Source organism: Ictalurus punctatus, chromosome 3, assembly GCF_001660625.3.
Source record: "Ictalurus punctatus breed USDA103 chromosome 3, Coco_2.0, whole genome shotgun sequence".
Taxonomy (NCBI): Eukaryota; Metazoa; Chordata; class Actinopteri; order Siluriformes; family Ictaluridae; genus Ictalurus; species Ictalurus punctatus.
Window position 1 is genome coordinate 22,342,512 of NC_030418.2, and position 26,880 is coordinate 22,369,391.

The 26,880-nt window shown below is 37.5% G+C and overlaps 3 protein-coding genes across 8 annotated transcripts in view; 2 read left to right on the forward strand and 1 right to left on the reverse strand.

Moving 5' to 3' along the window:
• The first annotated feature begins 1,545 nt into the window (after positions 1-1,545).
• Positions 1,546-17,374, forward strand: sgpl1 (sphingosine-1-phosphate lyase 1). Its single transcript, XM_017464725.3, has 14 exons — positions 1,546-1,798; positions 5,832-5,997; positions 6,565-6,632; positions 7,730-7,877; positions 8,630-8,709; positions 8,876-9,004; positions 9,810-9,898; positions 12,295-12,403; positions 12,497-12,595; positions 12,726-12,872; positions 13,101-13,339; positions 13,453-13,599; positions 13,700-13,820; positions 15,370-17,374. The coding sequence occupies exons 1-14, from the start codon at positions 1,787-1,789 to the stop codon at positions 15,532-15,534; spliced, it is 1,719 nt and encodes a 572-aa protein (XP_017320214.1). The 5' UTR covers positions 1,546-1,786; the 3' UTR covers positions 15,535-17,374.
• Positions 17,375-18,341: 967 nt separating this feature from the next.
• Positions 18,342-21,201, reverse strand: pcbd1 (pterin-4 alpha-carbinolamine dehydratase/dimerization cofactor of hepatocyte nuclear factor 1 alpha). Its single transcript, NM_001200222.2, is given in 4 exon segments — positions 18,342-18,827; positions 18,936-19,016; positions 19,135-19,266; positions 21,163-21,201. Coding segments are annotated over 4 exon segments (309 nt in total). The 5' UTR covers positions 21,166-21,201; the 3' UTR covers positions 18,342-18,734.
• A 229-nt stretch (positions 21,202-21,430) lies between these two features.
• The window catches only part of si:dkey-192p21.6 (uncharacterized protein LOC565246 homolog), a 42,625-nt gene continuing 37,175 nt past the window's right edge, over positions 21,431-26,880 (forward strand). The window contains exons 1-4 of one of the 6 annotated variants that reach the window (XM_017465022.3): positions 21,431-21,569; positions 22,729-22,835; positions 24,022-24,116; positions 24,603-24,724. In XM_017465022.3, coding sequence (XP_017320511.1) covers positions 22,766-22,835; positions 24,022-24,116; positions 24,603-24,724 — 287 coding nt within the window. In that variant the 5' untranslated portion in view covers positions 21,431-21,569; positions 22,729-22,765. Of the gene's footprint in view, positions 21,570-22,728; positions 22,836-23,259; positions 23,478-24,021; positions 24,117-24,602; positions 24,725-26,880 lie in introns of those variants that run through there. The other 5 variants (XM_017465025.3, XM_047154112.2, XM_017465020.3 and 2 more) reach the window with 5 other exon arrangements.

The following is a 26,880-nucleotide window of genomic DNA, read 5'->3' on the forward strand; positions in this document are numbered from 1 at the left end:
GAAGACCTAGCATCCTTGGGTGCTTCTCAATACTCAAATTGATGCTTCCTTGTTTCCTCGCTCCTCTGTCCTCCAGTCCGTGACCCGGAAATCATTCAAAGTCAACTATCTTGAAGGACATATCAATTCTCTAATTGCACTGGGAAGAGGCGAGGAACGAGGAAGCTTCCAGTGGAGCTAGGAGTGAGGATACACAGGTGTATCCTATTCAGAAGTGTTTCTTGTTGAAAAACCTGAGGCACAAATATATTCCCCGCCTCCTTTACATCTGCCATAATATCAAACAAAAAGTCCTATGATGATGTGATGGAATTATGTGTGAAATATAATTAAATAATAATATGCTTACAATGAGTATTGTAATGAATTGACCCATGCCTGCTTGGATATGCAAAGCTGCACAAAAGATGTGATAAATTATGTACTGTTCATTAATTAATTGTTGAATACTCTCAGTGCATTTTGCTTTATTAAGATTGTTGTTATTAACCAAACTCCAATAACATAACAGCAGATCCCTGAAGTGCAGTGAGGTCATCCAGCTGAGCAGTCATCATTAACTGACGTCGTTTTGCAGTGATGCTCGAGAGAGCGAGGATATTCCATTCGACTTGCTTCGATTCCTCTCCCCTCGCATCTCATCCTTGCATCCTTCCCTCGCATCCTAAGGGGGTGGAGCTAAGATGCAAGGAAGGAAAGCGAGGAAAGGAAATGAGGATGCACAAATAAGAAACGAGAAGCGCCCCATGTGCTCCTCTTATGACTAGTCTATGACTGGTCTACAAAAAGGGTTCAGTTGAAGACGTGGAGCTGTATTCCAGCTCATTTGGAAGGTTTAGTAGTGAACAGCATGTGGTACAACAGAGAACAACCACTCAGCTATTCCAGCAGCATTTAACCACAGGCCTGCTGTTTGGATAGACCGCATAGTTTGTAGAATACTCTGAATAGTTAAGGGTGACAGAACCTGATCTGGTGAGGAGAACGAAGGGTGAATGATGAGAAACCTGACTCCAGAACAGTGAGTTAGCAGAATCCAGTAAGAAACCAGGGCAAAATAAACCAAGAGGATGACCACCAGCTAACACAACACATATCTAGCCAATTATAGATCTTTTACATAGTTGATGTGAATTTATGAATGTATTTAAAGTCACAACAAAGATATCTGAATCCACTGAAGGGGTGAGTTCAGTCCAGTTTTATTGCTGAGGGGAATACAAGACTATACATGTCTCAGGTTATATACAGAGATGCAGCCATCCCAATAAAATGACCCAAAATGAAAAGAACCAGACATTATTCCAGAGAGACACGAACAACACACTTCTACCACTATTTAAGAAGGCAGTAAAACCATCATACTGATTACAGCTCGAACGTGTTCCCAAACCCAGCGACTGGACTCCCTCTTTAAGTGATATACAGCCTGTGCACCTAAACAGAGACCATAAAAGCAGAAACGAGCTCGAGCAATCTTCCGGGACAACGTCACACGCGATCAAAGCGTTTCGATGGCGTTGTAGATGGTTGAGACACTGCACGGATCTCTAGCTCATAGTTTAGCGTGAGCTTCGGCGCCTGAGGAAATCATGTGGCTTATAGATCTGTGCTTAGCGGATCTGCCCACCGGTGTACACTTCCTGAGGTCGAGCCCGTGATTGTTATGTAGCTCAATCGCATTTACCCAGCGCGAACAAAAGACCTGACCAGTCGACTTCTTCATTAATACTTCTTTAAGCAGTAACGACGCCTGTTTTCTCTCGAGCTGCCCTTGAGGAGCAACATGGACTACACGGTAAGTGTCTTTAAAGTCACTTGTGCGTATTAGTTTCAAAACATTCGGCACACCACATCTAAACAAACACGAGTAACTAGTTTATTTTTCCTGGTTGGACATGTCCACCTTTATAGTCAAAGTAATTAGATATCCTTGGTGTTAAGTTCTTGAAGAGCGCTGCAAAGAATCATAAATTATTGCACGATGTAATAATAAGCTTGCAAGCTGTTAAGTCAGTGACTGACACATTGCAGCTCATCACCGTGATCGCGAGCAATAAATACACGTTTTTGTTCTTGTTTGAGCTTTGTAATGAGCTGTTTCTTCCTCGATGTCAACCAGTCAATCCACCTCTCACTAGATGTCGAGTTTAAAGTGCTCTGTCAGAAGAAAAGGCTACTAAACTGTACTAAAATGTCCTTGTCCTTTATTTATTTATTTATATATATATATATATATATATATATATATATATATATATATATATATATATATATATATATAAGGTTTACTCTAAACAACACTATATCCACCCCTGCCAAAAAACAAACACCTTTACAGAAACCTTTACAGAAATTCTAATGGTTTCCACTACAAATCATCAGTTAACCATTAAAACCATTACTATTATTGGTCGTTTATGGTGTCCACTAGACATAACATGCCACCAATAGAAGGAAACAAATTACCAGTAGAGACCCACAGGAATCATTACAGGTTCCAGTAATTCCAATTCCAATTCCAATTATAACCATTACAAATTCTATGATTGTTTCTTTTGTTGATGTTTTCAGCAGGGATGTTTCCAGGGAAAAGATGCACAATAGTTTGTTTTTTGTTGTTGTTGTTTGTTTTTTGAGGGTACTGCCCCAACAACAAGTACAACAAGACATTTGGTACTATTTATTATGAGAGTATGTTGTAGAGATCATATAGGTGTTCTAGCAGGAGCTATCCTAGTTTGGCTTAGTGCGTTCGAAAAGCCTGCATGCTAGTTGTGCAAAAGTATTGAGCTTTGAAACAAATGGGTGAGGTTCAGGCTACTAGGAACGCTATCTCAACATCACTGTTTATTTGTGTTTTTTTCATATTTCTTTCACATTTGGTCATTTCTGCAGGTGTGGTGAGGGAAATGTCCCATTGAAGCACTTCATTGTATGCGTCTCAATCAGGAAACTCCCTGTGTATGCCACAAACTTACAGGAAGTGCTATTATAACCAGTATACAATGAAGTCAGTGGGCACATCTACTTTTACTGCACTGTTTCGCATGCTCAAGTCAGGCCCTCGTGATTTGTTATGTAATGCAGTGGTTTTGACCATCACGGTTTATTCTGTCATACACTGATTCATGGCTGTAGCATGTAAATCAAATAGGAACAGACACAAAGGACTTCTGTGATATTCTTGTTTTGAGCAAAGAAAAATTATAAAGTGAAAACCTGAGATTTTACCTCATTCAGACATTAACCAATGCGGAACAAACAGACCTTGGTGTTAAATTAACAGTTTGTTGTCTTCCTAGAAATATGATCTCCTTTCAGACTCAGCAAAGATTTCCTTGCAAAGCTCCCCAAGCAAGGGTGCAAGTAAGCAATTCTGTATCGGGAGAAAATTTATATCTTGTAAAATTTCCCAACTTGTTTAGTTGTCCACAAATCAACTAAGCTTTCATGAACATGCAGTGGGAAATACATTTATTTGCCAGTTTAACAAAATAAATCTATATAGCTATTCAGTTGGCACCTCATTGTATATATGTGTGTGTGTGTGTGTGTGTGTGTGTGTGTGTGTGTGTGTGTGTGCAAACTGAGTTACCAGTTAATTTCCTATACCAATATACTGATGAAAAAAAATAGTATCTAACAAAGTAGACATGTATAGTGTTGTTTTGTTTTTTTCTTCTTCTTCATTATTCATGTGTTGATCTTCAGTATCTGCCTTACCCAGGTCAGGGTTGCCTATCCTATGAGCAAAGCAGACATTGTATAGTGTCTTGGAAATCACCTCTGCTTGCTCTTTACCTTATGCTCTGTAAAGATAGTTTAACATCAGCCTGTTTATTACCAGTGACGCCTGAGCTGTTTTCTGAGCTGACCTGTGTTGTAAACCAAAGGAGACGTGACAAATCTGCCTTTTTTTTAGTATAGATAATCGTGTCTTATAAATATGGACACATTTATTTGGATATTTTAAAATCCTGTTTGAGGAAATTTTGCCACAGGCAACCCAAAAACTAGCTCTGTGACTAGCTCTGTGACAGCATGTTAAATTTCACAATAGAAGGCCTGGTTTCATCTCCTCTTGTAGCGGCTTGAGGACTAAGAATGTTGATTTTGTGGGGAATTAATATTGTACCTACACATTTATCCAGAGACTTGTGGTAACCTCATGTTCACACATAGCCTCTGTGTTGTGTTTGGAGACTTTCTTCAAGTCATAATCACAGTTCATTGCAGTCAAGTGTTTCTGTTGTTTTCTGTGACCTGTTTAACTGCTTTCTAGTCTTGGCTAACCATGTCAAGCTTGTCTGAGCTTGGAGTTTAAACTTCTGTTCACTGGGCGTGGTCTCGGGTAGGGACTACAACAACTTCAGGATTAATTATCTCTCATACAATCCTAATAATAAAAGTAATGTATGATTTGAGAACAAATTCCATTTTTGTTGAGGAGTGCGTGAAAGTGCAGTGACAGTGTTGTGCTTCTGTATGAAGACACCTCATCAGTACACATTTTTCTTTCTACTAGAAACATTAACAACCTGACCAGTTTTGAGATCTGATACCTGGTCTGTTGGTGATATCTGGTGACGTGTGCTTGTTTATTCACAACACCAAGTATCTAGAATTAGGAGTAGCTTTAAACAAAGCTGGTTAGCTTTGGCTGAACAAGCCACTCCTGTAGTACATTTTAAGTGATATTGTAATTACGCACCATTTACTTCTAATCTTCTAATTTGATCAAATATCTTAGCAAGGGCAAGTCAGCCATGGGTTTTCAAGATAGCACTATTTGCTGACACTGAGTCAACAATTACAAAAGTGGGGTTATCTAAGATAATATCCAGTGAACCTTCAGCCTAACATACCAGCATTATCTAGCATGAGGTGTGTAAAAAAAAAAAAATAAAGACGTGCATATCACAAAGTGCAGCCTTTATGAAAGCCTTGAGGTCTACATGGGGTCATTTTAAAGTAAATATAAATATTTATTTTAATAATATAGTGACTAAATTCTTATTCTTAACAAAAAATACAATAAAATAAAAGGTAAAATGTTAGCTGTGAAAAAATACCCATTGGAATTTCATAAATGATCTTGCAAAATTTTTGCATGCGTAAGCCGTATGATTCTGTTTCAGTTGGATATTGCACTGCTCAGTCGGTCATAGGTCCTTGGTAATTGATAAGAAACAGTAAAAAGTGTCTAGGACAATGTTAGGATTCCACTGGACCGTCTACTATTGCTAGAACTTGTGTAAGTGGAGCTGGAGATTATCTTGTTACTATTTTAGATATGTAGTCTTTACAGTGATAAATGATATAATCCACTAAAGTAAGCAATGTTGAAGGATAATCAAACCAACAGAACCTGTTTCTTGAGCTCTTTCTTGACCATAGCAACAGAACCTGTTTCTGGACCTTTCAGGTGCTGCCCAATACCCTGGCTTTCAATTTTGCACTCCTAGTTTAAAATTAGTTCTATGTAAACAAGGAATGAAAACAGACAAAATGTTTTAAAGTGTTTACTCGTTCGTTCATTCATTCATCTTCAGTAGCAGCTTTATCCTAGTCACGGTGGATCTAGATCCGGAACTTATAATGGAACACTAGGCATGAGGAGACCCTGGATGGGACCCCAATCCAACAAAAGGCACCATGTAAAATTTAGCGCAATCAACCCATCTGCCAGCATATTATGGACAGTGGCAGGAGACTGGAGAACCCAGAGGAAACCCATACTCTCTGTGTTCGTAACTTGAACTCAGGCTCAAACCTAGGATTCTGCTCCTGAATTGCTTTCAACTGACTATTGCTCATTTTGTTTTCAGAGTGCTTTGGCAGTGTATAAGGAGATGCTCCTGCTGTACTGTGAAGAGTTTAAGCACTACATTAACTCGATGTGTGCTGATTTGGAGCCATGGCAGATCATCGCATCAACATTGGTGTCTACCCTTGCTGCAGTGTGGCTTAAAGGCTTCCTGTTTCAGAAGGAGAGTAAGTAAATCTTTGAGGTCAATTCAGTCACTTGCTAGTGGAATTGTCCATGAATGCGTCCAAGATGATTTTGGAAAAAAATTTGAATTAGTGTAGCATTTTTATCACTCAATAGTGTAGACTTTAACAGATGGTGAAAAATAGTCTCCAGCTAGCGCTTATCTGGATATTTACATAATTCTGCATAATTTCTCTGGTCTCTCTAATCACCATATTATGCTTCATTTCAGCTTTTTCACTATGTTGTAATTGACAGATAAGCTTGTTATGTAATGTGTTATTGTACATCAGGCAATTATTTAATCAAATCATATTAATAAGGGGACTTTGTAAAATGGAAATAATCTGCACTAATGTAGTAGGTGCACTAAGGGGCTGTTGAATTGTTAATTCTATTTATTGTAATATATAAATAGTCTTTCTGTATACAGATATTCAGGCCTGGTTGTGTAATATTAAACCTTCAGACTCCTTCATTTTTTTGACTTTTTTTTTTTTTGGTGGTGTTCAAGCATATCTGTTCCTAAAATATGTCACATGCTCTGCTGTTTGTCTGGTGGTCTACAGGTCTGCTGTCTAGAACCAAGAAGCAGTGCTTTCGAATCATCAGAAAAATTCCATTTGTTGGCACATCTGTAAGTGCTTTGTGGTTCTACTTTTTTAATGCTTCCCTAAAAGAGGTTTCAATTTTGTGCTTGTTGTTGCTCTAACAGATTCTGACTCATCCCCATCAGCTCGAGTGGAACTTTTGACACAGTTTATATCATGACACTGTGATGTCAGGATGTAATCTGGGTCATCAGCTGCTTGGAAATATTATGTATTATATCCACTTGAATATTTGTTTTTTGATTTTTCTTATCCTTAGCTTAGTAGCAGAGACTATAATTTCAGAATCACATATAAGTTTGATTGTACTATCTTTAAAGAATGTGTAAATTAGTTATTAGGGATATCAGTTCCAGATAGTTACTTATACACTTACTGGCCAAAATTATGTGGATACCTGACTATGATGCCTATGTCCTGGTTGAACATCCTGTTGCATAGTTGGTGCCTGCTTTGCTGCTATAACAGCCTCCACACTTTTGGGAAGGCTTTCCACTAGATTTTGAAACATGGTTGCTGGAATTTCTGCCCAATCATCAACAAGAGATCAGGCTAACATTAGTGATGTTAGGCAAGAAAGACTGGTGAACAGTTGCCATTCCAATTCATCCCAGTAGTGTTTAGTAGGGTTGAGGTCAGGGCTCTGTGCAGGCCACTTGAGATCTTCCACACCAACTTTGGCAAACCATGTCTTTAAGGACCTCACTTTGTGCACAGTGACATTGTCATGCTGGAACATGTTTGGGCCCCTTAATTTCAGTGAAGGGAAATTGTAATGCTACAGCATACAAAGACATCTCATGAAATTGTCTGCTTCAATATTGTGGCAACAGTTTGGGGAAGACCCACATATGGGTGTGCTGTTCAGGTGTTCACATACTTTTGACCATAGAGTGTACATTAATTGCACAAAGTTAATATATCCCTGTTCACCTCCAAGCCACTCTAAATGGATCAGCACTGTGGGTAGATTATATATATATATATATATATATATATATATATATATATATATATATATATATATATATATATATATATATATATATATATATATAATATAATATATATATATATATATATATTTTTTTTTTAATTTTTTTTTTTTCTGTCCCTTTTGAAGATTCAGAACCAGCTGAACAAGGCACTGGATGACATGTCAATGAGCCTGTGCACGCTGAAGGAAGGAATGAGCTACACAAAGTGCCTGCCAGCACGGGGACTTACACAGAAGCAAGTCCTAGAGAGCATCAGGCAGTACCAGTCACTGAGTGAGTCACTTCAAGTGTGTTCTTTTAAATGCAGAATACCTTAAGCCAGGTTTACACTGTACAGTTGCCAGCCACAGACAACAATCGAACATCATAAAATAATTAATTGGTCATAAGTCTTGATCAGCACTCTTAGAACGCACAATGCGACATGTTCACTGGTGGCCAGTTTTGCACTGTTGTGACCAAAGTCAGCTCATGACAAAGTTTTGGCAGTGGCAGAATTTTTTTTTTAAATTAAAATCTTAAAATGTTGACCATGCTCATCTAAAAGCCACCAACAGGATGACAGCATAGGATGACATGAAAACTAATGGGACAGCTACAAATACAGTAGTAGCAATGGCAAAATGTAAACACAAACATGCTCACTTTGAAAAATGTTTGCTTTTGTAGCCCAATTTTCTGCACGAGTCCAGATCACACCTACTGATGCATGCAGTACTATTATTAGAGGATCTTCATCATATAATATGATCTGGAGAACACGTTATCACACAGTATGTTGTAAAATTCATCTAAGAGTTTCAACCGGCTTTAGGTATACATCTGTATTTATTGTTGTGTGTATGCGCATGCATGTGTATGTGCTTTATGTTGCTGAGAATTCTTTTCACTAAATAAATGAAAATCAGTTTCATGATCAACACAATTTCTTACTGTATCCCTTTTTCAGAAACCTTCCTGGTGACTCAGTGGATTACTCAGTGGATACTCAAAAATGACTATGAACATGTTTATTTTTGTTTCAGATGAAGTGCAGTGGTCCAAAGGCAAGGTTTCAGGAGCAGTCTACTGGGGAGATGAAAAGCTTACAGACCTTCTGGTGAAGGTACTGGTTTATTTAAATAACTTTGATTCATTTGTGGTTACAAACTTCTAAATCACTGATCTCAGGCAGGATTTGATAAAATTCCATCCCGTTTAAGCTTTAACACTGGGTTTATGGGTAATATTGGAGTACGTTGATGATGGGCCTCTTTATTCTCGATCTCCAGGTGTATGGTGAGTTTGCTTGGAGTAATCCCCTCCACCCAGACATCTTCCCTGGAGTGAGAAAAATGGAGGCAGAGGTGGTGCGGATGACGTGTTCTCTCTTCAGTGGTGGACCTGAGTCATGTGGCACAGTAAGCTCATTTTCATGACTCATTATTAATGAAAAACTTGACAAACCATTTTTGATTTGTAGCCAAACTCTCAGTTCCAGACTCTTACAGTTGAGTGCAAAAGTTTGCTCTCACTCCTCTTGGTTGCTGGGTGGAAAGTGATGCTCAAACACCAACTTTTCTACAGTTCATCTAAAATCACAATATTATGGCTGTGGTTTTTTTAAAAAAATATTACTTCTTTTATTGTAAACCCATGACAATATGATTTAAATATCATGTAAGCAATTAGCAAAGAGTCAAAAGTCTTCTTTAAAACATTAAAGATTTAAACAGGCTCAAACTCTCAAGCAATTTATAGTCAGGTTATGAGTCAATAGTATCAGGAAAACAGATTTCACAAGACCTAAAAACAGAAAATGTTTACCTTTCATAGAACTGCAGAGGAAAATAAACAGACACCAAGATTACTGTGAAAGCTAGGCACAAAAACACTTCCAAAGTGTAGAAGAAAAATAACTTGCCCATTCATAATAAGCAGGAGAGCTAAAAATGGGAGCTATATGAGAATGTTAATCTTGAAGCACAAATATTCAGCACCAAGTACGAAAATTAGCTTGTGTATTAAAATACAAGACTTCATTTGTACTGTCACTTTCAAAATCACACATGCAGATATAAATGGTTCCAAAGTTTTTCAGCTCATTTTCAGCTACAATATGGCCATTTTAATCAATATGGGGAAAAACATATATACTGTATCATTTCACAATGCACATGTGAAAATGTAATAAATCTGCTTTGCATGGCTTGTGTGTTTATCTAGGTCACCTCTGGTGGAACTGAGAGCATTTTGATGGCTTGTAAAGCATACAGAGACCTGGCCTATGAGCGAGGAATCAAATATCCAGAGATGTACGTGGGTTTTTTTTTGTCTCTAACTGTCTATGTTCCCAAAGTTGTGTTTTTTTTGGTTTGATCCTGCATAGCACATTTTTTATAAAGTCATACTGTTTGTTCTATAAATGTGTGCAGCTTGGGGAAACCCTTCATATTTTTGATTTTAATATTTTCTACTTTTTTTAACGTTGTTTTGAGGTAAATTTTATGGATGAACCATATTTTTGTCGCTTCACTCTACTGATAACTGTTCAGTCTTACATCTGTGCTGAAATAATTGCAGACTACTTCAATGAGGTTTTCTTTCTGTTGGCTACATTTTGCATTTGAATTCTTATTCACGAGTAACAACTTTCTTTGCTGCCATCTCTACATTGTAAGCCAGGAAATAACACTTACAGTGAGGGGAAAAAAGAATTTGATCCCCTGCTGATTTTGTACGTTTGCCCACTGACAAAGAAATGATCATTCTATCATTTTAATGGTAGATTTATTTTAACAGTGAGAGACAGAATAACAACAAAAAAATCAGAAAAATGCATGTCAAAAATGTTATAAATTGATTTGCATTTTAATGAGGGAAATATGTATTTGACCCCTCTGCAAAACATGACTTAGTACTTGTTGGCAAAACCCTTGTTGGCAATCACAGAGGTCAGACGTTTCTTGTAGATGGCCACCAGGTTTGCACACATCTCAGGAGGGATTTTGTCCCACTCCTCTTTGCGGATCTTCTCCAAGTCATTAAGGTTTCGAGGCTGACGTTCGGCAACTCAAACCTTCAGCTCCCTCCACAGATTTTCTATGGGATTAAGGTCTGGAGACTGCCTAGGCCACTCCAGGACCTTAATGTGCTTCTTCTTGAGCCACTCCTTTGTGGCCTTTGCCGTGTGTTTTGGGTCATTGTCATGCTGGAATACCCATCCACGACCCATTTGCAATGCCCTGGCTGAGGGAAGGAGGTTCTCACCCAAGATTTGACGGTACATGGCCCCGTCCATCGTCCCTTTGATGCGGTGAAGTTGTCCTGTCCCCTTAGCAGAAGAACACCCCCGAAGCATAATGTTTCCACCTCCATGTTTGACGGTGGGGATGGTGTTCTTGGGTCATTCCTCCTCCAAACACGGCGAGTTGAGTTGATGCCAAAGAGCTCCATTTTGGTCTCATCTGACCACAACACTTTCACCCAGTTGTCCTCTGAATCATTCGTGAAAAGTTCATTGGCAAACTTCAGACGGGCATGTATATGTGCTTTCTTGAGCAGGGGGACCTTGCGGGCGCTGCAGGATTTCAGTCCTTCACGGCGTAGTGTGTTACCAATTGTTTTCTTGGTGACTATGGTCCCAGCTGCCTTGAGATCATTGACAAGATCCTCCCGTGTAGTTCTGGGCTGATTCCTCACTTTTCTCATGATCACTGCAACTCCACGAGGTGAGATCTTGCATGGAGCCCCAGGCCGAGGGAGATTGACAGTTCTTTTGTGTTTCTTCCATTTGCGAATAATCGCACCAACTGTTGTCACCTTCTCACCAAGCTGCTTGGCAATGGTCTTGTAGCCCATTCCAGACTTGTGTAGGTCTACAATCCTGTCCCTGACATCCTTGGAGAGCTCTTTGGTCTTGGCCATGGTGGAGAGTTTGGAATCTGATTGATTGATTGCTTCTGTGGACAGGTGTCTTTTATACAGCTAACGAGCTAAGATAAGGAGCACTCCCTTTTAAGAGTGTGCTCCTAATCTCAGCTCGTTACCTGTATAAAAGACACCTGGGAGCCAGAAATCTTTCTGATTGAGAGGGGGTCAAATACTTATTTCCCTCATTAAAATGCAAATCAATTTATAACATTTTTGACATGCGTTTTTCTGGATTTTCTTGTTGTTATTCTGTCTCTCACTGTTCAAATAAACCTACCATTAAAATTATAGACTGATTATTTATTTGTCAGTGGGCAAACGTACAAAATCAGCAGGGGATCAAATACTTCTTTCCCTCACTGTAGCTAGCAAGTTAGCAATTAAGAGAATTTAGTATTTACAAAAAAGTGCAATTTAGGCATACTGACCTACATGAACTGCCTTCTTACCTAATGTGATCTCTGCAGGCAAAAATCATAGGTAGGGTAAAGCAATTAAATCATTGCTACATTGTGTTGTGGTGAAATTTATTTATGGTTTCATAAAGCATAGGTGTCAAAGCATGTTGTAGGCAGAAAAACCCAATCTTTCTCCATTTTTGACTGTTTTCCAGAATTCATCTACAGCTACATCTGAGAGGTTTTCCCAGGCTGCCACACAAATAGTGCCTTGTCAAATGTGTTGATTTTATAAGTATACAAATCCTACAGAAGTGTTGAAAAGTAAAAACTGTTTTATCCTAACTAAGTCTATGTTGTGCTAATTGTCCTTGTTGAAGAATTGCACCAATAAGTGCCCACGCAGCATTTGACAAGGCAGCGCACTACTTTGGAATGAAACTAATTCATATACCTTTGGATAAGAAAACCATGAAAGTCGATGTGAAGGTACAGTTTGAAGTTTACTTATGATAAACAGATAGATGTCAAGGTGTTTGTGATCAATAATAATTAGATAATTTTTGCTTTATTTCGATCCAGGCCATGAAAAGAGCCATCTCTAGGAACACAGCAATGCTGGTGTGCTCTGCTCCTCAGTTCCCTCATGGGATCATAGACCCCATTGTGGAAGTAGGGAAGGTAAAAAAAAAAAATTTTGATTTTCAGATATTGCTTCATATTTGCAATGAGATAAGCTTTCCACATCATTTAATAAATATTAGATATCATACATATGTTTGTGAAATAATTATTATTATACTATTTTTAGTTGGCAGAAAAGTACAACATTCCCTTCCATGTGGATGCCTGCTTGGGTGGGTTCCTTATAGTGTTCATGGAAAAGGCGGGGTTCAAGCTGGAGCCATTTGACTTCCGTGTTAAAAGCGTCACAAGCATTTCAGCAGACACACATAAGGTCAGAAATGTAAAATGAGTGAAAAGTGTATTCTGCTGGTTTGGAATATTAGTGTGCTAACCAGTTATTCATTATTGTTTGAAAGGTTATATAATGTAAGCCTAATAATTTACTTAACTCAAAAGCCAAAATGAGAACTGGTATAAAAATGTTCCAGTTAACATATAACATGATTTTCAGTATATTATTTGGCTTTTGATAGAATGACGTTTGATTTATTCTTCATAGTATGGCTATGCACCCAAAGGATCCTCAGTGGTGATCTACAGAGACAAGAAATATCGCCACTACCAGTACTTTGTAGCCCCTGATTGGCAGGGAGGAATTTACGCATCTCCGTCAATAGCTGGTTCTCGGCCTGGTGGTATCATCGCTGCCTGCTGGGCCACCATGATGCATATGGGAGAGAGTGGCTACGTGGAGGCCACCAAGAAGGTTGTTCAAACAGCCCGCATTATTGCAGCAGGGTAAGACAGACAGGATAAAGCCAATGATATTGTCTCATGTGTCATCCTTGTGTCATTGCATTATCAGTATATAGTGATGAATGAACTGATTTTGCACTGGTTTTCTTTTGTAGCATCCGTAAAGTGGAGGGACTGTTTGTGTTTGGTAAACCAGAAGTCTCAGTGGTGGCCTTAGGCTCCAATGTATTTGATATCTTCCGTTTATCCAATGCACTCACATTGAAGGGCTGGAATCTCAATACTCTCCAGTTCCCATCTAGGTAAATTCATTTAGATAACCTCTTGGAATAATGGTGTTTTCAGTAAGGCTAACAAAGTTGCTTTTTTGTGTATATCTTACCTCTGGTTGTCTGTTCACAGCATCCATATTTGTGTAACTATGCTGCACACACAGCCTGGCATTGCAGAGCAGTTCATCAAAGATGTAAGGGAGGAAGTAGCAGTAATCATGAAAAATCCAAAGGAGAAGACCACTGGAATGGTGAGTTTAAACATCATATGTTTATAAGCTTTTTACCAAATAGTACCATCATTCATTTTAGACACTAAAACACGCAGTGATTCTGGTAGGATGCAAAGTTTAACTGGTTCTGGAATAAAATGTCTAAAATCTGTAAGTAGAACTTAATGCACACCCACAAATCCTAAAGGATGCACAGTAATGTGTGATGTTACTCATAAAAGCCAATCCTGAGAACAGTGTTGACCTTTGAAAATAACCCAATAAAGTGTCTCTGGTTAAAGAATGAAAGAAATGCCAGATGGTGTTGAATAATTACAGGGCATTGGTGTGGCAGGGTTGTTTTTTTTCCTTTTTCTTTTTTCTTTCACCCATCTGACTAGATTAATCGGCTCCAGAGTCTTATTTTGCATCCCACAGTGCTTTTGAGTTTTTGTTTCTTACTGATCAAGTGTTTGAAAATAGTCTGAAAATAGTTCAGCTGCAAGGCAAACCATAGGTTTATAATCATGTGCTTGTTTAAATACTTTATAATTTCTATAGTTACAGCTTACAAGGGTATTTGTGGTGGATGTTCCATATTTTCCATATGTTTAAAAAAAATTGTGTAATTGTTTATATAGTGAAGTTCTGATACGTTTATTTACACATTTATTTGGAATGAGTCTTCAGGATTGAGGGCTTTACACTACGTTTTGTCATCAATATGACACGACTCATTTTTGTGTTTTATTTATTTCAAGAGAGTAAAAAAAGAGAGGTTAGTGAGGGACCGTTTGTTCATAGCTGTTACAGCACACGCTATATGGTCAAATGTTTGTGGACACCTGACCATTACACCCATATTTGCTTACTGAACATCCCATTCCAGATTTAGTTCCCCCTTTGTTGTTATAATAACCTCCACTCTTCTGGAATGACTTTCCACTAGATTTTAGAGCATGGCTGTGAGGATTTGTGCTCCTTCAGCCACAAGATCATTAGTGAGGTCAGACAGTGATGTTGGGTGAGGAGGCCTCGACGCAGTTGGCATTCAAATTTATCCCAAAGGTGTTAAGTGGGGTAGAGGTCAGGGCTTTGTGCAGTCCACTTGAGATCTTCCACTCTAAACTTGGCAAACCATGTCTTTGGGAACTTCATGCAAAGGGGCATTGTTATAGTGGAACATCTTTGGGCCCCTTAGTTCCAATGAAGAGAGATTGTAATGCTACTTCATACAAAGACAACCTATACAATTGTGTGCTTCTAAAATTGGGGATGGCCCACATATGGTTGTGATAGTCAGGTGTCTACAAACGTTTTGCCATATAGTAGAAGTCATAACACGAACTTGCTTCACTGATCTTCCACAACATTAAATGTAACTATGAATGGCTAAAATATGTGGTGTGTTCTTCTATTATAAAATAAAATAGTTTTATGGTCAGAACATTGTTGTGGTATAAGAAGAATAAAAGACTTTGTGGTGCATGGATTATTTACCTTAAACAGCATACCTTACTTAATTCTTTAAGTTAAAATAGTACATGTTTTCTATTTTTCATTGATAATAAATTGAATTTGTGTTTAGGGAGCAATCTATGGCATGGCCCAGACCATCCCTGATCGGTCAATGGTGACTGAGGTATCATGCGGCTTCCTGGACTGCCTCTATAGCACTGATGTTAATAATGTCCAAAAAAACCATTACACCAGCAAGAAGAACCACATGAATGGGAACTCTAAAACACACTGAGCCTAGTGTGACTGCTGGGGTCTGTGCCTCATCACATTTGCATACGCATTTTTTTGTCCCATCATTTCAATCACTCATTTACTTCTTTCCAGTTAACGCACAAGCCATATAACCCCAGTCACTTTGGGTATTTTCTTCAAGGTGATTTACTGTAGATAAATCTGTCCATAAATTCTGTGGTATCAATGTCAGTGCAGAAGGTTTAGGGACTGTTAGATTTTATTATTTTTTTTGGTTTGATTTTTTCAAAAAAGTGTGTTTATATCTTCATTTTCTGTTATATAGGTCTATTGACACTTCTCCTCATGTATTTCACATTCCTCCAGCCATACTCTTGGAGGTAAATGCTCCAAATGAGCTCTCAGGTTATCACTGATTGAATCATTCATTGAGATTTAAGTACAATTACACAAATCAGTAAAACCTTTTCAAACTTTTTATTGCTAATTGCAAGCTAACGTCTTGCAGAGTACAGTTGTCACAGATAGTGGCCTAATGCAAGCAAAAATGGTAAAGTTTTACGTTAAGAAGCTTTTAATTTCCGTTCTTTGTGCTGGTGTTGATCACAATCGGATAACTGTGCAACTTTATTAATGTTACAGAGTAACATGAAAATGGGCCGAGCAACATTTTAGGTTTTTTTTGTGTTTGTTTTTGTTTTTTTAAAATACATATTTTCAACATCATCTAATGAAACTTGAAGGTGTACCTGGATAACAAAAAAGCTTTTCAGTTTTTTAATGTTAGAATTTATAATAATTTCTCATTTAATAGGTTGTTTTTAAAAAATCTTAAATTATAAGTGAAAACGAATTAGAAGATTTAAAAAAAAAAACGTCTTAATTCTAAAATCTCCTGAACATGATTTACTGGTAGTTCTGAGATGGATCCTGCCCCATATTATGTCTACCTCAGAATTTGTTCCAACTGTTCTATATTTTGATCCTTAATAATCTTTTCTTCTTTATAATCACACTTATTGGCATAAATTAATGGAGATGTTCTCATCTTCCATATTAATTATTCAATCTACTGGCCACTTAATACAATGAGAAATTGTTTAAACTCCTTGGGAGACGGTTGGGAGGGGGATATATATTTTAAACCCTTAATTAATATTGGGAACAGTTTTATATTTTATTTACTCATTATTTCAAGAAGATACATAATTAACAATTATGTTGTTAAATTTCCTGAACTGTAAAAAGGGAAAGGAGCTCTTGTATTAGTAGTGAGATGACAGTGACACGGTACCACTGAATCATGACTGCAGACCTCATCGGCTGTTTAATTCTGTATGTATTCATAATGTTTGTGACCACTGTGTGTGTTTTTACATTATGCATCACTAATATAGGTTCTCATATTTCAATAGTGTAATTATTATTTTTGTGTACTTATTGTTTTTTTTTTTTTAAGTGTTGTCACAGGGCTACGACTGTTCTTAACATCATCATAACATTTAGGTTAAACTGTTTCTGTGAACAATTCCACTACTTGTAATAGCAAGAATATTTTTCAGTCTTATTTTCATATCCACTATTTTATAATTAAAGCAGATGTCCCTTTGCCTCCACCAAAACATTTTAAAGGCACTGAGCCTGGCAAAATTACTACCTAAAAGAGAGGCACCTTCATTTTTGAAAGCTGGAGTATCTATTGATCTTCACGGTTATGATTTTCTGTGGCTAATGACCCACACATGTATGTCTGTTGGCAGGCGCTAGTGCTAGTGCAGTGTTCAGATCAGCCTCAGGGACAGGGCCTTTTCTACACCATACCATATCCACTTACCATTTTAACCTGTTCCAGCAAAAAATAAAGTTGTATTTTCAAAATCCATCTGTTTGCTGTCCCATCATTTCCTTACTGTATATATGTTGTTCTCAGTAAGTTGCATCTGTTTTTATATTAAGTTGAAATAAGCATGTTTGAGACTCAGCATGGATAATAATAATAATAATAATAATAATAATAATAATAATCTCATAAGCCTCTCTGTTGAGTGGATCAAGGTGTCTCCACTAGGGTTGGGCAAAATGACAATATGATATTGTGATATAATTTATCACAATGTAATTCCATGAGCTATCTCTCTCTCTCTCTCTCTCTCTCTCTCTCTCTCTCTCTCCCCATGAGAGCATTTTTATAACAATTATGAACTCTGATTGGAAGTAGTGGATTAGATGAAGATTGTAAAATGTTACATCTTGTACATTTCCCCCCTCATCTTCAGTGTTCAAAAACATTTCTGTATACATTTATAAACACATCGCTGAACTTCAGGGATTTTTTTAATACAACACTCTTCTTTGGCAGTTTTGTATATCATGATGAAAATCGAGTATCATACGTCTTCAAGTATCACAATATTTTTGTCATAATATCCACCCGTAGTCTTCTCATGATCTAGAACTGGAATCATTAGCATACTAAAGGATCTTGTGAGTTGTTAAGCCACATTTATAGATCAGATCCACGTTAAGGTGCATGTGGGCAGGTGTTGAATTAGGGCAGAGTGCAGGGGAGCCAAGATGTCCCACTACTTTTTATATGAATGACAAAGTGGAGCTGAGCTGATGTAAATCATAGAAGTGCATACTGTTAATGATATGATATCGTTTCACACTGATTTACAGAGAAAAGTTTATAAAATGTTGTAAGATAGTGTATAAAATATGTGTGTATACATATTATTTAAAGCGGAATGTGTTCATTTTGCTAGTTTAAACGCTTTATTGAAACTTATATCTTTGCCAAAAACATTGGAAGTATATTTATATGTGGCATAAATTCAGAATCACTGGGTCAAAAGCTCAGCTTTATTTCTGAAACAGCTGTAGGTCTAACAGTCAATATGGTTGAGACACTCTACAAAGTCGAGCTTATAAGGACAACAATACCCTGTGCACAGTGAATAGAAAATAAAGGCACAATATTTTTTCAGGACAGAAACGATACTGGGCTACATATAAGACACGAGCCCATCCAGTAAAGATAGCTCTATTCTCACCATAGGATTATACAGATGATGTATCTCATGTTTTTATTGATACTGTCTGTGTAACAGGCCATCAAAGTTTTCAATTAGTGTTTGATAAGTTTGTATCTGGAAACCCCTCCCACTAAATACATTTGATTTATCAATGTGAGACATAAGGGGTCTGGTCTGTTTCTGCCAAAAAGAAAAAGAGTCATCTTCACAACACTGAGACTTGATCAATGAAAGTAGCAAGGGAAATGTCACGCTTAGATAGTCCTCCACACTCGTGTGTGCTGAGAGTGATGTGAACCTGGCAAAGAGAAAATCAGGGAGGGGTGGTGTTACTGACAAACTATTAAATGAATTTTCCTTGCTCATAATAAGCATGAAAATACTTGATTTAGTAGTACTCATATACCTTGTTGTAAACATTGAACCACTCGGGATGATGGTCCATTTTCTCAGCCTGCAGAGCTACTCTAGACATGAACCCAAAGGCCTAAGAGAGAATGACGCCATTTGTGTGAAGAGATTTTGATGCTTTACATGCAGCACATATGTTGTGCTTTCATTGCCAATGAGAGTTCAGTAATAACTGGTTTTATGTGGATGCTCACCTGGTTAAAGTCTTTGAAAATAAACTCCTTATAGAGTGCATCCCTACCCACCACTTCGGCCCACTGTGCGTTGCGGAGCATTGGGAGCAGCTGCTCTCTCTCGTCCAAAGTCAGAACCTGAATCTTACCAGCCTGTGTAGTTACAACAGACACATTACAGCTGTGCTTTAGTTACTTCTTCAATCCCTTATGATTAGACTTAGATGCACCAAGATACAGCAAGACTACAAAAAACATTTTATGTATTTACTTACATATTAGGCAGTGTCATGTTGGTGTCTTTAAACTTAGGCCAATATGCTCTAGCACAAGGACGGGTTTTATTTTTTCCCAAGAAGGACCCCATTAACCCCATCTGGTTTGCAGATTCACACTTATTCTGATATATGGGCAATTTATCTTAGCCAATAAACTTAATCAGAGAAACCTGGTAACCAGAGAACCTCAAAGAAACCCCCATGGATTTGGGGAGAACATGTAAAAATCCACACAGACAGTAAGCAGGGCTTAAGAACCTGAGACCCCAGAGCTGTGAGGATGCAGTGCTACTTGTTGCATTACTTTGTTGTCATAAATGTAATATAATTCGCAATGTAATTAGACAATGAGTTCTAAAACAATTCCACTAAAAAAAAAAACAATAACAGCCACTTTATCCATTTTACCCGAGGTTACACACCAAACTAATTTCAAACCATACAGTATGTTGTCTCTATTGGCATGATATGTGCATGGTATTTATTATTACAAAATATATGTTGAGAAATGTGTGTGTGTGTGTATGTATATTATATATATATATATATATATATATATATATATATATATATATATATATATATATATATATATATATATATATGTATATTATGTATATATATATATATATATATATATATATATATATATATATATATATATATACACACACACACACACACACACACACACACATAAAATTCAATTCTGTATTATTAAAAATACATTTACATTACTAAACATTTTACATTACTAAAACTTAAACAGCAATGCAAGAGTTACAAACATTCAGCAGGGGGACGTTTCATAAAGGAGCTCTGTGATTGGTTGCAGTGGAGCCCATCTGGACACAATGATGACTTGCATTCCCAGGTTTAAGGGCTCACTGGAGGTTACACTGAGTTATTTAACCCTTTCCCTTTCAAATGCCTTATAGGAGTCCTACAAGATCACGAGTTTAACACTTAATCCTATGTTCAAATAGTATAGCAGTATAGCAAGAATGTAAATTAATGGGTTTAATGGGTAGATTAATAAAAGGTTTCTGAAAAAATTATCCATAGTAGAAAAATGTGATATGCATTGATGGTAATGATAGTAAATTACACGTTTGCATGGTCAGACCTGGTATACATAATGTATGACCAAACCAAGAAACTTCAACTGATTCATGTAGTTAAAAGAGCATTGATGCATAATGACAGATTTTATCATGATTTTATAAACATTGCAAATCAGTTGCATTTTCTCTGTAATGATGTAGACTGTGCAACTCACAGAATCTGAGTCTGAATGAGTAGCATCAGCACTTTCCTGTGTGTGTGTGTGTGTGTGTGTGTGTGTGTGTAGCGACTGTCTCGCGCCTCAGCATACTGTGACACAATGAAGCCAATAACACCGTCACACATCAATCAACAGGTCTCTTAGCAACAAGATAATCTGTGACGTATTCCAGTCGTACAGCAGCTACAGACATGAGCGCGGATCACACAAATGTACTCAGGCACACAAAACATGTCTGAAAAGGTTATATTGTGATAGCAGCACGTGCTGCTGATTCTATGACGACAGACAGGCTGAAAAAACATGTATACTGATATCAACTACATCAATTCTGCATATACTGTACAGCCTGGCAGAGAAACAACAGCAACAGGTGGAAGACATTGTCTCCTGTTTAGTCTTACTATAAAATGTGCACTATGCGCTATGTATAGCTTAATATAATAATTGAAGTTGTCGGATAATAAGTCTCTGTTATGTACTTACCATGTTTTCTCTCAGAGAAGTACTGCTTTGCTGCCTTTCTGGCTCTCCTGCTCTGAATTAAACATGTCCCCAAAAAGCGTTTCCACAAACCCCGCCTCCTGAGCTACGATTAGCCAATAGCCCAATATTTACACGCTGTCTTGCATGTCCATTCGCTACCTATTAACAGCTCTACGACAGTAGGTGGGGTTTATCACAATACGGGTAGGGAAAATAATAGCGCGAGTTACTAACAAGAGCAAGCAGAAAGTAATGTGCTATCCAGCTGCAGCGCCGCACACCGACGATGCAAAGACCTCCACAGGCAGGCAGGGCGGAAGAAGCCTAGATGGTGAATCCTCTTTGCAAACCAAATAAGTGAACTATACGCAAGGGTCCTTGAAGAGGGACACGGCAGCCACTTGTAGGTTCGTTCCAAAGTGAAATATTGAAAACGACGACTTCTGAACAGTCATTACTGAGGTCATAGACGTAAATACGCCTGTGAATTAAACTGGTCACGTCAACGATGCCGCCATCTTAGAGAAGCCAAGTTTAGCTAATCGACTTGAATTCAAATGAATATTTTCTCCAAAATGCCGCCACAATGAGCAGCACTTGGGTGTAACAATAAAATTGAGACTGGACTAGAAACCAGAGAACAAAGCATGCCTCCTATTAGATAGGTTTTGACTACTTTCAGTACAGTTTTCTCACATATGTTATGATCCTGAGCTAGTTACGGTGTTTTTGAAGATACGTCATCAAACTGTGCTGAACTCCAGCTTTCAAGGACTGAATGAACCCTGCTGTAGGCTAAATGTCTTTACTTCATCACCTTCACCTACACTACCATGAAAAATACAGGTGCTGTTTGGTCATTTGTCCAGTTTGTAGTAGATCCAACTAGCTGTATATCATAAACCCAAACTCTTTGCTAAAGACTGATAAGTGGTTTTGGATGTTTGGATTACACTACAGCTTTGAAAATGACACTATTGCAATCTTGTTTCTTTGGCCTGTTCAACAGGTGGTCCACAGACCAAATGCAGTTGTTTATAATGTTTCAAATGACCTGTTCCACATTTCTCTAATAAATCATTGTTATAATATGCACAATAATTGAACATTAAAAGTTTGGCAAGTATGGCACATATTCTTTAAGATGATTCAATTAGATACAGATCAGGCCTTAGCCAACTTATGACTTTTAAACCACAATGTTACTGCTATTAAAATACATGCAGATATTTTTTGTCTCCATTGTGGTGCTATAGAGAAAAACACCTAAAACTGAATGTCATAGAATGACCCTTAGACATTGCCTATGGAAATGTTTACTCTAGAATATATGTAATATAGTAGTATATATAATATTGTATACCATAGTAAACTATACTATACAGTCATTTTGGTTTAGGTAAATGTTTTAATGTATATTGTAATTTGTTCTGACTCACTGCCTTTAACAGTAATGCTGCAAAGTGATTCCGTATTAAGCGGAACTTGATAGGATTTGCTGTCAAAGACATGTAGAAAGCCGAGAGTTTCTGTTGTGATAGTTTCTATTATGTCTTGGAAACCTAGATAATTTGCTTCATCAGCGGACACTTATGTTGTCTTCATGATCGATCATGAAATGCGTTTTCAGAGACATGCAGGGAGTATTCAAGCCAGGAGAAGGTGCTCAGATGGTGAGAAAAATGCATCTACAATATCATAAAATTCTGTAGAGAAATGTCTGTGTATTGAAAGTGCAGCACTGTGGTGGTGTATAGATTCTAAGCTTATTTTATAATGTATCACATGAATAGCATACACAAGCAAGGTAGAAAGAATATTTCTTAATTTAGGAGATGCTTTTATCCAAAGTCTATAACTACTGAGACAGGATACAGTTAATGCAAGTGAGCAGTTGAAGGTTAGGAGCCTTTATCACAAACCTCTGAGCAATTACTAGCTCAGAATCTTAAATACTAAACCTTCACAATTAATTTAAATTCATTGTCAAAAATATTCAGTTATAGTGAACGTAGGCTTCTGACAAGCACTCAGAACTGCTGCTCCTGTACATACACGTGTGTTTGGATGATGTGATACTAAGACAGTACGTGAAAGCACGAGTTATACTCAGAAATGGTGCCATAACCACCTTGGGAAATATCCAACACACCTCTGTGCTCTTTGAACTCTTTGTTCATATCTTTTGTAGCCTACAATAAATGAGTTCAGTAGAGAAACAAGTTTTCAGCTGACTATGGAGAGCTGCAGTCTGAGACACATTTTCTATATTATTATTCTCACAATAGGACAGTGTGGGATGACCATGAATACAGGTAGCATACAATGTATTACTAAAATAAGTGTTGACATTTAGGAATTTGAAAATGAATTATTTGTGACATTTTAATTGTTCTGGAATTCCAGTGCTTTGTAAGCCTTTACGATTGTCATGTCTGAGTGCCTTTGGTTTTTTACTAGTGACACATTTCAATCAGAGCACCATAAACTTTATCTGTAAGATTGTCAAGAAAAGATGTTGTGCTAGTGGTCTGAGCATGCACCATGTTTTGAAGAGTTGTCACATTTATTTTTAATGACTCCTCCTTTTTTGGCATACATTAAGGAAGTCTAGAGCATATCTTTTATTTCTATATTATCAAAATAGTATATATATATTATTTCTCTTATGAGTATTTGTATTGAGCTTTGTTATGTTAGTTGTAATATTAACAACAAATTTATTCCCTTGATTCGCTTAAATTACTACTGATATTGTACATGTTGTTTAGTATATTCTGTATAGGCCAGCATAATAAATATAAGGAAAATTCAACTTATCAGTATCTTTTTTATAGCAGTATCATCTTTAACTTGCAGAAACTTTACTGAAAATAGATGAAGCGTTACTCACAGTCCGTAATCAGATGTCCTACGGGCTTCAAGTTCTCTACACCTCAGATTACTGCTATAAGGTATTTAGAAATTGTATTACTCAGTTTTCATAATGATCTCTTCATCAGTTTGCTGATTTGTGTTCCATACTACTACTACTACTACTAATAATAATAATAATAATGATGATAATAATAATAATAATCATAATAATAATAATAATAATAATAATCATAATAATCATAATGAGCACTAAAAAAAGGCTCAACTTGTACTGTTATTGTTGTTGTACCAGCTCATGGTACTGGATATGTTTTGATGGAGACTGCAAAGCACTTCTTTAAATCGCTCTGAATAAGGCCATCTGCCAAATTATGTCATTTTAAATATTAGTTACAATAATCATAATATAATGTTTAATGGCTAGAACAGTAAAAAAAAATTATATATCATAACCCAATAACATAAGGATATTGCATCTGCCTTTTGAAAGCTGTGGCTTTTTAAGTAGTATTGTGGCTGATTAAGTAGTAAAAAAAAATATTATGCGCACATGATGTCTGCAGTGTCTTTACCAACCTTTGGCTAGCATGGAAGTTGGACCAGGAAATGTGTCTGTGGTGCTGAGCACACCTTTCACTCTAACTCTGAAAGCCTCACCTGTGAATGCCACTAACACTTTGTGCAGGTAAGACTTAAATTTACACTGTAGCTGTATACTAATATCCAGTCTGTTTCAGGCTCACATCTAAATATTTCCTGTTTGAACTGCAATGGAGTAAAATTGAAATGATGCACCTTTTGTTCTTGAGTGCAAAATCCTTTTTCATTTGGATGGATTACTTAACATCAACATCCTTGTCTATAAATCACTGTCCATATGGACAGGCTCATTCCATTTATGTGAGCTGAAGCACCTTGACATGGACTAAATATATAGCCTTGATAGCAGAAGATTCCATTTACAATCTCTCAAACTACATAGACCATGGTGTGTCAGCATTTGACCTGACTTTAGGTCCTGAGTGCTGGCCTTTGGAGGATATCTCACATGCTATTGATCTTGCTGCCACTTGGGGTTAATAGGAGCAGACATTCAAAATAAAGAAACAAACCATTAAGATATCAACACTACAAGTATCCACAGAAACCACACTTGGGATGTTAAACACAAAGATTCAGTAGCCACATTTATATAGAATCCTGGTGTACGAGTCACCAGAACTGAAGCATTCCATGTGGGGTTGTTATTAAAAGGGTGGAGAGATATTAAACATGTATCTGGTTGCATAAGATGAGGTGCTGTGCTTTTACTGCAATGCCCTGAGCTGGGGTCTAGTCTTGTGCTTCTTAAAGATCAATAGTGAGGTCCCTTTCCAGATGGAGCCACTATCGATTTACCCTCCCCCTCCAATGATCATGGCAGCTGGTATGTCATCCCCAGAACGATCAATGAATGCTTGTAACACACATTTTGGGGATGAAACAGGAGATGGTAGAATGTGGTCAAGAAGTGCATTTCTATATGCCATGCTCTAGATGGCTCCCTTAAGCCTCATAAATACTGAGCCTTATCTTTCCACTACACAATAAACTAAAAGCTTTCCTTACTTGCCATCTTAAGGTTCAAAGTTTTTGAATAACACTTGCGATTCCTGTATACATAATATGTGGAATGATATGTAATATGCCATGTATAATGCATATTAATACCATAAGACAAAGTATGTGCTCTAAAAGGTTACTGTATAAATTACAGTAATTGCTGAATAATGTGCTTTAAGTTGAATGACTGAACAATAGCCTGTGAGGTGAATGGATTAAATAGTGTCAGAGGGGTTGAGGGTTCGAATTCTGCTTCCGAGCTTGCATGTTCTTCCCGTGTTTCGGGGCTTCCTTCGGGTGCTCTGGCTTCCTCCGCCAGTCCAAAGACATGTGTTGTAGGCTGACTGGCATTTTGAAATTGTCTGTAGTGTATGAATGTGTGTGCAATTGTGCTGGCACCCTGTCCAGGTGTCCCCCACCTTGTGCCCCAGGTTCCTTGGGATAGGCTCTAGTCTTCCCTGCGACCCTATGTAGGATAAGTGGTATGGAAAAAGGATGGCTGGATTAATTTCTTAAGACAGACCAAACTTTGTTTCATAATATAGCCACCTCACAACCAGAGCTTTATCTGGGTCTTCCCAAAATTATTGCCACAAAGTTGGAAGCAAACAATTGTCTAGAATGTCTTTGTATGCTGTAGTATTAAGAGTTCCCTTCACTGGAAGTATGGGCCTAGCACAAACTTGTTCCAGCATGACGATGCTGCTGTGCACAAATTGAGACATGATATGCCACGGTTGGTGTGCATAGAGTCCTGACCTCAATCCCATTGAACACCTTTGGGATGAATTGAAATGCTGACTACGTGCCAGGCCTTCTTGCCTGACATCAATGCCTGACCTCACTAATGCTCTTGAAGCTGAATGAGCAGAAATTCCCACAGACACATTCCAAAATCTAGTGGAAAGCTTTCCCAGAAAACTGGGGGTTGTTATACCAGTAAAGGGGGGACTAAATCCTAAATGGGGTGCACATAGGTGTGACTGGTCAGTTATACAGTGCATCCGGAAAGTATTCACAGCGCTTCATTTTTACCACATTTTGTTATATTACAGCCATGTTCCAAAATGGATTAAATTCATTATTTTCCTCAAAATTCTACAAACAATACCCCATAATGACAATGTGAAAGAAGTTTGCTTGAAATCTTTGCAAATTTATTAAAAATAAAAAACAAAAAAAGCACATGTACATAAGTATTCACTGCCTTTGCCATGACACTCAAAATTGAGCTCAGGT

Coding starts and splice junctions, on each gene's coding strand:
- sgpl1 (XM_017464725.3), top strand. Junction 13,600..13,699: donor ACTCTCCAGTTCCCATCTAG/GTAAATTCATTT, acceptor GTCTGTTCACAG/CATCCATATTTGTGTAACTA. Junction 13,821..15,369: donor AGGAGAAGACCACTGGAATG/GTGAGTTTAAAC, acceptor ATTTGTGTTTAG/GGAGCAATCTATGGCATGGC.